At 46.8% G+C, this 13,420-nt stretch overlaps 1 protein-coding gene across 1 annotated transcript in view; it reads right to left on the reverse strand.

Moving 5' to 3' along the window:
- cubn (cubilin (intrinsic factor-cobalamin receptor)) overlaps positions 1-13,420 on the reverse strand; it is a gene marked incomplete at both ends in the record, with an annotated part of 170,486 nt that overhangs the window by 135,863 nt on the left and 21,203 nt on the right. The window contains 6 exons of the mRNA XM_080489418.1: positions 386-567; positions 1,354-1,588; positions 3,330-3,448; positions 3,922-4,114; positions 11,958-12,082; positions 12,691-12,786. Of these exons, the coding sequence (XP_080345544.1) occupies positions 386-567; positions 1,354-1,588; positions 3,330-3,448; positions 3,922-4,114; positions 11,958-12,082; positions 12,691-12,786 (950 nt within the window). The remainder of the gene's footprint in view (positions 1-385; positions 568-1,353; positions 1,589-3,329; positions 3,449-3,921; positions 4,115-11,957; positions 12,083-12,690; positions 12,787-13,420) is intronic.

Below are 13,420 nucleotides of genomic sequence, written 5' to 3' on the forward strand. Positions count from 1 at the left end.
CTTCTCTGTGGCATAACAAGTTATTGAAAGTGGGTAAAAAAAAGTAGATATGAGCAATTAATTTCTAAACTGAACAATAGACAAGAGGTATTTAGGAAAATATGGGGCCCTTTTATGAACAGAGTACTCAAAGCTTGATAGGAAGTGGATATGGTTATCGCATCGTGTGTGTGTGTGTGTGTGTGTGTGTGTGTGTCTGTGTGTGTGTGTGTGTGTGTGTGTGTGTGTCTGTGTGCGTGTGTGCGTGTGTGCGTGTGTGTGTGTGTGTGTGTGTGTGTGTGTGTGTGTGTGTGTGTGTGTACATATATGTTTTGTATGGTGGTTAATGTTACAAAAAGCAAGAAAAAGTGAATTACAAAAAAAATAGGAAAATGTCTTTGCAAACCTCAAGGAAGTCAAAATTGCAGTCAGGGTGATTTTCCAAACTTAGCGTCCCAAATGAAAAGGTGATGAGTAACCCCGGCTGCACTGTCACTGTCCAGTAGCAGTCACGGTCGGGTGGGTAGTTTCCAGGGTACCCCGGTGATTTAATGTTTCCATAGGGGGCAGTTAGTTCATCTCCACAAACTAAAATCAGAGAAAAGAAATCATGAAAAAAGAATATTAGTCATATTTTTCTTTCAAAAACAAAACATTCAAAACTGGAAGTCTTAAAATGGACATTTCACATCCTAATGATGATTACAGGCGTTTCAGGAATTATAATAATTAACTAGAAAATTCCAGAGGAAATTTTGTTGTGTCTGCCTCCTGCCTCCTGCCGCCGACCGATACCCCCTCCTAACCCTAGAGTGGGGTCAAAAGTGGGCGGGACCCAGCGAATTAGCCAGTGATACGTGACCCTAGTCCCCCCTTTAGGCCCCCCACCAAATATCAGCTCAATTGAACAAACTTTGTTCGCATGCTAACCAGCATGCTCGGCGACTGCCTGTGATCTACCTGAAAATCACACAGGTTCCTCCCCAGGGGCCCTGACCTGGAATCTGGGGAACGTCCTCATAGTCCCTCCTGTCTCCTTTTCTATTGACTTCTTCACTGACGAAGTGTTTGTGTAGCAGCCATGATAAGGACCGTCTGAATTCTCAATAAGCAAAGTAAAGGAGGTTCATTGGTTCCTTTAGAACCTCCTTTAGCTTAGGAACCACTGATGCTTCCTTTAGAACCTCCTTTAGCCTAGGAACCACTGATGCTTCCTTTAGAACCTCCTTTAGCCTAGGAACCACTGATGCTTCCTTTAGAACCTCCTTTAGCCTAGGAACCACTGATGCAATCAACATTGGCTGAAATGGAATAATGAAGACGAGCTGGTACCAGTTTAACAACCAGAACCACCAGGAATGATGAAGGTCCTACCCGGGTCGTGAGACTCCCAGCTGACTGTAAAGCCTCCGGCACTCACAACGTGGTCGGAACGGAACCAGAAATAGAGGGAGTTGTGAGAGCTGTGAAGCTCGCCGGGGGGGTCACGTCCACAGTATTTTCCCATCATGAGAGAAGACGCACTGTCTCCGTCATGAATCTGGAGAAAGTCGTAGTCGCAGTTGGCGCTGTTCTCCAGGTCAAAGTAGGGAAAGACGATACGGACAATCTGAAGAAGACAGAACACAGGCAGAACCAGCAGGAATCACTCAGAACCACAGATTCATGTCGTGAAGTATTCATCCAGCGTCTCACAGCAGTACTCCTCCTCTCATTCTGTTCAGTGTCAAACTGCCAAATCAGCAAATAGATCAAACAGATCAGAGACATTATATATATATATATATATATATATATATATATATATATATATATATATATATATTGAGATTAGCACCTCTCATATAAAATCAAAGTATTTGTCAAGTCACAGTGCAAATCCATTCACTTAGAAACCCTGTTTACACAGTGAAGCAGAAAAAACTGCTGTTTACGTCACATCAACATACAGTACGTGATGAGGGACACGTTTTATATCGTATCTGGTTTCTGACCACTACATACGTTGTATTATAAAGCTGTTAATATATCTAAATACTGTTTGAGAAAAATACCTACAATCTCCAGAAGAAAAACGCAAATATACATTACCTGTCAGCCAAATGATAGTTTCTTCTTATAATAGTACAATTATATACTAAATAAATATCATTAATCAAATGATCGCATTCTGTCATCAACAGCATATCTTACTTGCACTAAGTCCGCTGGACGGACTTTTGTTCTATGTACTTTAGACTAAACATGTAGCCACCAGCTAATGCTAACAGTAGCCACCAGTTAATGCTAACATGTAGCCACCAGCTAATGCTAACAGTAGCCACCTATTAATGCTAACATGTAGCCAAAAGTTAATGCTAACAGTAGCCACCAGTTAATGCTAACATGTAGCCAAAAGCTAATGCTAACATGTAGCCAAAAGCTAATGCTAACATGTAGCCACCAGCTAATGCTAAACCAGTTATGCTAAGGCTAATACAGCCTTAAACTACACGCAACAGTTCAAATTAGCAGTAAAAATAAAACAACAATTTAAAGACTCAGTAGCTTGAGCTCTCACCTCACAATGAGAGGGTTGATGGTTCAAATACCACCTGTAGCCTTCCTGTGTGGAGTTTGCATGTTCTCCCCGTGTGTGCGTGTCTGTGTGTGTGCGTGTACTCTGGATTCTTCCCACAGTCCAGAAACAAAAACATGCACTGTGGGTCCTAGAGCAAGACCCCCCCATCTCACCCCCAGCTACCCCCCAGATCCCCCCCAGCTACCCCCCAGCTACCCCCCAGCTCCCCCCCAGCTCCCCCTCAGCTCCTCCCAGCTCTCCCAAAGTGCTGTGCGATGTGGCCGCCTACTGATAGGTCAATTCGGTAAAGAATTTTCAGCAAGGGGAAAAATACAGTATACATAAATATATTTTTTTATTGTGTGATGATTTTATTGTGTGACCATGTGTATGTACCTAACATTAAACCTAACCCTAACCCTAACCTTATCACTAACCCTAACCTTATCACTAACCCTAACCCTAACCATAACCCTATCCCTAACCCTATCCCTAACCTTATCACTAACCCTAACCCTAACCCTATCACTAACCCTAACCCTAACCCTATCACTAACCCTAACCCTAACCCTATCCCTAACCCAATCCCTATCCCTATCCCTATCCCTATCCCTATCCCTATCCCTAACCCCTACCCTCTTTATGAATTCATTGATTTACCAAAATCAAGCTGAATTGAAAAATGTGGCTTCTTGCATCAAACAATGAGCTTGAAATACTATGAAGTATTTGGAACCCCTGTTTGTTGGGTCCTGTAGCAGCTTCAGCCAGTTTATTTCCTGTGACTGACCTTGTTGGGGTCGACCCGGATCACCCAGGCACAGCTGACCTGGTGATCGTAACCATCATGACCGGGAGTGTTGGGATAACTGAAGGAACCAGCGGGTCCAGTCAGCTGGCCTCCACACACTGCAACACAGATTCACACAATCAGCTGATGACACTCCAGAGGACACAAAACACTGTCCTCTACAAACATTTGTCAGTCAATGTAAACTACCTAGAGTACCTAAAGTACATAAGTACCTAAACTGTACCTAAACTATGTTCACATTCATCTCGGGAGATTTTTGTGACTGAGTCGTCTCACACTGATGCTGAAGCTAATTCAACACTTAAATGGTTTATAAAACCTGTTAAATGTTCTTCAGTAAACATAAGACGTTTTATGTTCCAATATATAGTATAATGTACAATATATGAGCCACTCCCGGGCAATGCAGCAACTCTATCAAAAACATCATACATGTTTAGTCCACTTTAAAAACAGCTTTGTTAATAATTTCTTCTTCTCTCGATGGGCTCAAGCACCGGAGCACTTTACTCCTCCTCCTCCTCCACTACTTCACATTACTCTTTCCTTTCATGCAGATGGTCTGTACCTTGCTGTGGGTTCTGGCAAAGTGGGCCAGTCCACTGGGTAGTGCATGTGCATGTGAATCCATTAACGCCGTCCGTACAGTTCCCCCCATGTTGACAGGGGCTACTCAAACATTCATCCATGTTCTGGTCACAGTTTGGTCCTTCCCAGCCTGGATTACAGTTGCACATGTATCCAGGAGCTGCAGTGAGGTCCTGTGGAAGAAGCAGAACCAGATAAATGTTCACTCATTTCACTAATGGACATTTTCTTTACACACTATGACGTCAGCCATCTCTGATAAAACATCTTAGTTCTTAAGGGACCGTGGCCACCTCACTTTAATTCTTGGTCCCCCACGTGGAATGCTGCTTAACCCTCAGTCTGCTGGTTCTGGTCTTCAGTCTGCTGGTTCTGGCCCTCAGACTGCTGGTCCTGGCCCTCAGTCTGCTGGTTCTGGCCCTCAGTCTGCTGGTTCTTGCCCTCGGACTGTTGGTCCTGGCCCTCAGTCTACTGGTTCTTGCCCTCAGTCTGCTGGTTCTGGTCCTCAGTCTTCTGATTCTGGCCCTCAGTCTGCTGGTTCTGGTCCTCAGTCTGCTGGTTCTGGCCCTCAGTCTGCTGGTTCTGGTCTTCAGACGTCACAGTCACTTCCCTGATGGCAGCAGGCTGAAGGAGGTGTGTGACGAGTGGGTGGAGTCTCCCCGAAATGGCTTTGCGTGTGAGGCGGGTGGAGTCGATTACTATTAAAACTAGCGCCCCCACACTTCAATGGTGAGAACAAGAACTGCATGCAGGCCGGCAACTTTATTAAAGTGAAAGAGTGAAGATTCATCCTCATGCTCAAATAATAATAAAAAGCCTGATTTCCTTCTTATTATTAACCTTCATTTAACCAGGTTGGTCCCACTGAGATTAAAAACAGTAGAATTTACAGAAGCACCACAGCGTGGATTCAAATAGAACATCTACCAGTTATTAAAGGTGTCAGGTGTTCAGACCGCTGAGCAAAACATCTTATAGAGTCCACTTCCAAGTCTTTCATCTTGGATTTAAAAACATTTAAGGACTCCAGGTCCTTGAGCTTTAGGTCCTTCTGCAACAGATTCCAGGCCAAAGGGGCAGAACACCCAAAAGCCCTTTTCCCAGATTCAGTGGCAGCATTTGGGACAGAGAGTATAGAAAGGTCCTGGAAGACAAAGAATACTGTCTAGTACTTCTCTGCAGGATAAAAACACATAGATAACAGGGAAGCAGACCAAGAACTGCCTTATAAATAAAGGAGTAGCAGTGCAGGAGCCTATGGGTCGCCAGAGCGGGCCAAGCAACCCGGGAGTACCACTGTGACAGTGGTGAGTCCCAGCTCTACCAGCAGTGGTGAGTCCCCGCTCTACCAGCAGTGGTGAGTCCCAGCTCTACCAGCAGTGGTGAGTCCCAGCTCTACCAGCAGTGGTGAGTCCCCGCTCTACCAGCAGTGGTGAGTCCCAGCTCTACCAGCAGTGGTGAGTCCCAGCTCTACCAGCAGTGGTGAGTCCCAGCTCTACCAGCAGTGGTGAACCTCCAGGCTGCATGGTGAGCACTATCCACCATATGGAGGCACTGAGCAGAGGCCTTCATATACAAAGATCTCCTTCATCTAAAGCAGGAAAACACGTTGCAGCAACAAGACAATTTTTTACATTAAAAGAAAAACAAATTTGTTTGTAAAATAGAAACCCGGCTTCAGCCTCAGCTTCAGCCTCAGCTTCAGCCTCAGCTTCAGCCTCAGCATTTCACCAGCGACAGAACATGTGCTTTAACATCGATCACTATGCCCAGGTATTGGTAAGAGTGAAGCACCTCCTGTCCATGAACAGGAGACAATCCAGGGACATTGTGAAGCTCTTTGACCTGCTGAAGAACATCAGCTTCCACTTGTCTGCCTTTAAAACACGTTTCAGTCCGAGCAGTGTGTTCTGAAGGACAGCAAAGGCTTTTTGCACAATTCCACTGCTTGTGCAGGAGATTCAGCACCGCAGTACACAATAGTGTCATCAGCATAAAGATGTACAGTGGCATTTGTCACATTTTGACCGAGGTTATTTACATGAATTGTAAATAAAAGTGGAGCGGGCACAGAGCCCTGCGGCACACCCTTGTGGACGGGTATAAACTCTGAGCACACCCCGTCATACCTCAGGCACTGCGACCCACTGCTCAGATAGTTGGAGAACCAAGCAACGGCTTCTTCTGAGAGAGCTGAGCTCAGAAGTTCTAGAGCATCATGGTGGACAGTGTCCAAAGCTTTGGACAAATCTATAAGACGTGCAGCACAGTGCTGCTTCTTGTCAAGAGCTCCAGAAAGGTGGTTTCCCACTTCCAGCGCAGCTGTGACAGTGACAGTGCTCGGCCTTTTTCTGAATCCTGATTGAAAAGCAGATAAAATGTCATTGGTGTATAAAAACTCCTTAAGTTGATCACTCACATGAGTTAAAAAGATATGCAAGTGGCTTTGCAACAAAATCAGCAGCGAGCTTCAAGAAATAAGAGTCCAATAAGTCTGGTCCTGAAGGTGTTCTAGGACAGAGCTGGTTTAAGGCCTTACCAACATCCTGCACACAGAAGGACTTAGAACGGAACGACTGGCCGGTAAACACCGACACATCCTAACCTGGTCTGACGGCGATGGAGCAAGATGAATGGAACAGGGATCCAGAAGAAACAAAATGCTTGTTAAAACAATTCATTGATTCCATTTTGTCATGAAGAGCAACAGAATCCTTCAGAACAAAAGTAGGCAAAGCTGGAGAATTGTTGCTGACAGAAAGTGATTTTATAACTTTCCAAAATCTTCCTGGATCATTAAAATTTTTTGTAGTGACAGACAAATAATCCTCTGCTTTGGCTTTCTTAATAGACGAGGAACATTAGTTTCTTAGTTCTCTAAAAGCACTCCAGTCAGTAGTACTTCCTGTGGCCCTTGCCTTTGCCCAGGCCAGATTTCGTGCATGAATAGTTTCTGCAAGATCATGAGAAAAGCAGGGGGCATCACGTCCCATCACTCTGTATCTCCTGAAGGGCGCATGTCTGGGAGAGCTTGCGATCTGGGAGAGCTTGCGATCCGAGCTATCAGTTTCATGTTCTTTCAAGAATTATTGGATTTGATAACAGGGATACACGAAGCCTCCGCTGGCGAAATGACAAACTGGCTGCCATTAGGAACATTTGGGGCAGGTGGGTGGAGCGCCTCCCACTTATGTACAATCCAGGCCCTGAGGTTGATGAGCGCCTGGTTCCTTTCAGAGGTCGCTGTTCCTTCAAGGTGTACATTCCAAGCAAACCAGGGAAATATGGAATAAAGATCTGGGCAACATGTGATGCCAGGAGCAGCTATGCCTGGAATATGCAGGTATATATGGGGAAACCCAGTACTGGAAGGGCTGAAAAAAACCAGGGCATGCGTGTTGTGCTGGACATGAGAACCGGTCTCCAAGGGCATAATATCACCGGTGACAACTTCTTCACATCATATGCTCTTGGTCAGGAGCTGCTGAAAAGAAAGCTCACCATGGTAGGGACAGTGAGGAAGAACAAGCCCCTCACTTCCCCCTGCACTGGTATCGACCAGAGGAAGAGAGGCACTCTCATCAAAATTTGCTTTCACTGAGACACACTCTCTTGTGTCATATGCTCCCAAGAATAGAAATGTCATCCTGATGAGCACGCTACACGAAGACGCCGCTGTCAGCACCACAGAGGACAGGAAGCCCCTTATGATCCAGGACTACAACAAGAACAAAGGAGGCGTTGACTGCCTTGATAAGGTAATGTAAAGTTTCATCCATCATTCATTTTATTTTAATTTGATTTATGTGAATCATAGCATTTTGTGTACGACAGATTCAATATTGTCCCCAATCTCTTATTGATTGTTTCTCTTATTGCAGCTCACTGGTACATACACCCGCAAGCGAATGACAGCCCGCTGGCCTGTGGCACTGTTCCACAGCATCCTTGATGTGTCTGCTATGAACGCACATGTGGTGTGGACAGCCATCGACCCCACCTGGAATCAGGGGAAGAGTTTCAAGAGGAGGCTTTTCCTAGCAGAGCTGGGGAAAGCTTTGGTGACTTCTCTTATTCAACGGCGCCAGCACATTCCCCGCACACCAGCCTCTGCCAGTCTGGTTAGGAGTGTGCAAGCCCCAGCCCCAAACCCAACCCCAGCCCCAGCCCCAGCCCCAGCCCCAGCCCCAGCCCCAGCCCAGCCCCAGCCCCAAACCCAGCCCCAGCCCCAGCCCCAAACCCAACCCCAGCCCCAGCCCCAGCCCCAGCCCAGCCCCAGCCCCAGCCCCAAACCCAAACCCAAACCCAACCCCAACCCCAACCCCAGCCCCAGCCCCAGCCCCAGCACCAGCCCCAAACCCAGCCCCAAACCCAGCCCCAGCCCCAGCCCCAACCCCAGCCCCAGCCCCAGCCGTAGTTTTTTTATCTTTCATGTTCATTTTGTAATACATTTTCAGTGAATATTTGTATTTTCACTGCAGTTATTTTATGTCTAGTTCTATAAATTCATGTTAAACACTACTTTGAGACATTGTTCACAGTTAAAGAATGTTGATTAAAAGTTTGGTGGTGAAAAATGGTTTTTGTGCTAATTTATGAGCAGTTAAAGCAGACCGGTGAATTTCGACCAGGAACACTAAAGTAAGCGGCGGGAGGTGAACACAACAGGTTAAAAAAAACTTCAACAACGACTGGACTGTTTGAGAAAACTTCCAATTTCCAAATGGAGAAATCGATGCTGACATTTTCTATCCTTTGCTGGTTGGTTAACCTCAGCACCAGGTTGAAAAATACACTGAACAGTGTGATAAAGACTAGTGGTAACATAGTGGGAGTCCACCAGTGCACAATAACCGATCTGTGCAATAGACAAATAATCAGGAAGGCCAATGTCATCCTCTCTGACAGCTCCCATCCCGACACACTGAGTTCCAGGTCTTACCTTTTAGGCTCAGACTTCCTCGCATGAAGGGTACCAGGTCTAAGAAGTCCTTCATCCCTGAAGCCATTTCCCTCCTGAACTTGGAACAGGGGAGGAGTAATACCTGACTGAAATCCCATTGGTGGCATGACCTTATATTCGGACGGTATCTTAACAACCTCGATATCAACGTTGACATTGTCAGGAGCCCAAACTGTTTTTCGTTCATTGTGATTCCGTTCTATTGATCTGTAGTCAGTGATGCTCTGTATGCCCCGGTTACAGGCTCCAGGTGTTTCTGCTGTCGCTGCAGCGATGAGCTATTTTCCTAGAGTGCTGCCTCTTCACTTCTCTGATGCTGCGGGACAGGTTGGCTCTAGCTTTCCTCAGTCCCTCCTCCTCTCCAGCTCTGAAGGCAGTGTCTCGTAGACCTCCCCAGTCAGCGACGGCTTCTGATTTACCCCTACATCATCAATACCATGGGTGATGAAGGCTGTGACAGTCTCTGTGTACTCCTGGAATGTTGTTATGGGTGAAAGCCTGTTGAAAAGATCTGTTTGTGGTTTTCAAACAGTCCTGAAGTGACTCTGAAGACCCTTCTGGCCACACATGTATCTGTTTCTGCATGTAGAACCCACAATAGTGGCATTTAATGTCCCAACAACCCAAACTCCCATGGTGCATTGCAGCACAGCAGTTCAGTCCTTGCAATGGGCTCGGCAATCCTTACACTATGGTTTGACATGTAGAGCGCAGTTCCATATCAAAGAATACCATAATTTAGTCTTCAAAACATGGTGACGGTAGCTGACACTCCAGGTCGGTCTTCTTTGGTCTTTCAGGGAAAGACACAGCTTTTGACTGTCGACCAGTTTCAGTTCTCGATTTACAGTTTCACTGTTATTGCAGTTTCAATTGTTAAGTTGTTCCTTTCTCGGGTCACAAGGACTCCAACACCGAGCTGGTTCGGGACCAGGAGTGGGTGAATGATCTGAACATTTTCTTCAACCGATTTGAACAGCCATCCGCCCCTCCCCCGACCCATTCCATCCCGCTGCAATCACCACCACCAGCTGTCGCCACCCCCATCTCACCCCCCTGCACACTGCTCTCTGCTCCCACTCCCACAACTACCAACACAGAGCCCCCCTGCTCCAGCCTGTCCTTCACAACAGCCCAGGTGAACCGAGAGCTGAGGAGGCTGAAGGTCAGGAACCGGTCCGGATGGCATCAGCTCCAGACTCCTCAGAACCTGTGCAGACCAGCTCAGTGGGGTCATGGGGCACATGTTCAATCTGAGCCTTCAACTGGGGAGAGTACCACAGCTCTGGAAGACGACCTGTGTGGTACCGGTGCCGAAGACCTCCCGCCCCAAGGACTTCAACCACTTCAGGCCGGTGGCGCTGACATCACACCTGATGAAGACCTTGGAGAGGTTGGTCCTTCTCCATCTGCGCCCCCTGGTGAGCTCATCGATGGACCAGCTGCAGTTGGCCTACCAGCCAGGCATCGGGGTGGAGGACGCTATCCTCTACCTCATGGAGAGATCTCTCTCTCACCTGGAGAGGGCTGGGAGCACTGTGAGGATCATGTTCTAGGATTCCTCCAGAGCTTTCAACACCATCCAGCCCACGCTTCTGGGGGACAAGCTGCAGCACACTGGAGTCGACCCACACCTCACATCCTGGCTCCTGGACTACCTGACCAACCGGCCACAGTTTGTGAGGACACAGGACTGTGTGTCTGACCTGGTCATCTGCAGTACGGGGGCTCCACAGGGGACGGTCCTGGCTCCCTTCCTCTTCACCCTCTACACTGCAGACTCCTCCCACAACACATCCACCTGTCACCTGCAGAAGTTCTCTGATGACTCCGCCATCATCGGCCTCATCACCAACGACGACGAGGAGGAGTACAGAGAACTCAACCTGGACTTTGTGGACTGGTGCCAGCGGAACCACCTCCTGATCAATGCGGGTAAAACCAAAGAGCTGGTGGTGGACTTCCGCAGGCAGAGACCCACTCCCCCCCCCACACCGGTGAACATCCAGGGAAAGGACATTGAGATAGTGGACTCTTATAAGTACCTGGGTGTTCACCTGAACAATAAACTGGACTGGTCTGACAACACACAAGCTCTCTACAAGAAGGGCCAGAGCAGACTCCATCTACTGCAGAGACTCAGGTCCTTTGGAGTGCAGGGGGCGCTCCTGAGGACCTTTTATGACTCTGTGGTGGCATCAGCCATCTTCTATAGAGTGGTCTGCTGGAGCAGCAGCACTCCGGCTGCAGACAGGAACCAACTGAACCAACTGGTGAGGAAGGCCAGCTCTGTCCTGGGCTGCCCCCCCTGGACCCTGTGGAGGTGGTGGGAGACAGGAGGATGTTGAAGAAGCTGTCATCCCTGATGGAGACCGTCTCCCACCCCCTACATGGTACCGTCACATCACTGGGCAGCTCCGTCAGTGACAGGCTTCTCCACCCACGGTGTCTGAAGGAGAGACTCCGCCGGTCCTTCCTCCCTGCTGCAGTCAGACTCTTCAACCAAGCCTGCTCCCAGTAGACCACTGCACACCACCACCGGACAATATCACTCCACTGCAACTGGGCAAGAAGTGGTGCTATAACTATAATAATCTATAAAAACGTATTTACTATGTAAAATACATCCACCCCCATATTCTGTACATGTCCACACGTATAGGCACCGTGTGCATATTTTTATTATATTGTATTTTTATCTTTTTTTTAGTTTCTGCTATGTGTACTTCTTTCTCTTTACTATCCTGTTGTACCACTGCACATTTCTCCACATGTGAGATAAATAAAGGATATCTTATCTTATCTTTCATTAAGAACAATGACTGAGATGTATACTCTGTTGTCCTTCTTGCTCATCAGGACAGGTCAGTCTCCTGCTGTCAAAAAGGGAACTAAGTAACTTTTACTCCAAGTACATTTTTAGACTGGTCGTTTTAGTTGTACTTGAGTAATTGTTTCATCAAAGTAATTGTACTTTTACTTGGGTAGAGTATTTCAGTACTCTATATGTCCTCTGTATGATAGTGAATAGTTGTTAATGTGAACACACTCACCACACACTGGCCATTCACACAGGGGTTGTTGGTCTGACAAGCATCACTGGACTGAGTGCAGCCACCTGGTCCATAGCCATTGCCGACGTAGCCTGGTGGGCAGGTACACACCGGGAGGCTGGAGCCTGGAACAGGTCAGAGTTTAGCAACAAATACTGAAATACATGACAGACATTATGTTTTGTAGAGAATTGATACATGATGATGATGATGATGATGATGATGATGATGATGATGATGATGATGATAGATACTTTATTCATCCCCGTGGGGAAATTCACAGTTTTAGCAGCATCAACAGAACTGGTTTACCCAAGAATAAAGAAAACAAAAGCTTTATATACAATAGGGTCTGGAACCCATGGGTACCAGGGTCCCCTCTAGTACCCATGGGTTCCAGGGTCCCCTCTAGTACCCTTGGGTACCAGGGTCCCCTCTCGTACCCATGGGTACCAGGGTCCCCTCTAGTACCCTTGTCAACAGTTTGTAACTTGTAAATCCTGTGGAGGAGTTAACCAGCCTCATGAGGGTCAGTCAGTGGAGCTGCTCCTTTACCTGGATAATGACTATAAGAATAGAATTCCCTACAACTGAAACATCTATTGATTATAGACTGGGGACAATTGTTTTTATGCTATTAACCATAAGTCATATAATGCAAATGACAGTGCATTGTTGACGGCTCACAGACACATTCATGGACAGAATGAATATGTGGTAATGTGTCCTGTACCTGGGCTGGACATGCAGGTCGCTGAGGGATAACAGCCTCCATTGTTGTTAGCACAGATATTAGCCTGTGTGCAGGTCCTCCCATCTCCTTCGTAGCCTGCACAAAAACACCCGAGCAGAAGAAAGCTGAGCACTCCACATAAGCTTTTTCTGCAAAAAGATCTCATGCCCACCGTCTGTTGCTTGCTCTCGATCTGCCCCTCATCACATACCCCCCCATCTCTTTTTTGCTGCCCCACTGTCAACAAAAGTATATTGCTATATCGCTAAATGCTATTCTTTTAGTTACTCTTGGTAATTGTTTTCAATAAATGATCCTACTTGAGTCTGATCTCAAACATCTGACAATGAGCACAGGAGCTCCAACAGGACATCCTGAGATGTAGAACTAAAACACAGCACCCACTAGTGGCCTAACATGTAACTACATCCTGTCAGTGTTTCTGGTGTTTTTGTTTGTACACATCGCTGTGGAGTAAATGGGCCTGGAAGTTACATTGAAGGGCACAAAAGGCCGTCAGATTGGAGTCACCACAATCTGTGGAAGAAGGAAGAGGAAGAACGAGGTGGATGAGAGTAAAAGTACTGCACAGGTCAGGTACCCAGAGGCGAGAAAGTGGGGGAAAAGGCAAGAAATGACCAGAAAAACCAAAAAGTAGCAATGTTATTGGAGACAGGGCAGTTTTCATACATTTTCATTTAAATAGTAAATGGATTTTGCTCATGTAGCA

This window comes from Lipophrys pholis (assembly GCF_963383615.2).
Source record: "Lipophrys pholis genome assembly, chromosome: 20".
NCBI classification, from domain to species: Eukaryota; Metazoa; Chordata; class Actinopteri; order Blenniiformes; family Blenniidae; genus Lipophrys; species Lipophrys pholis.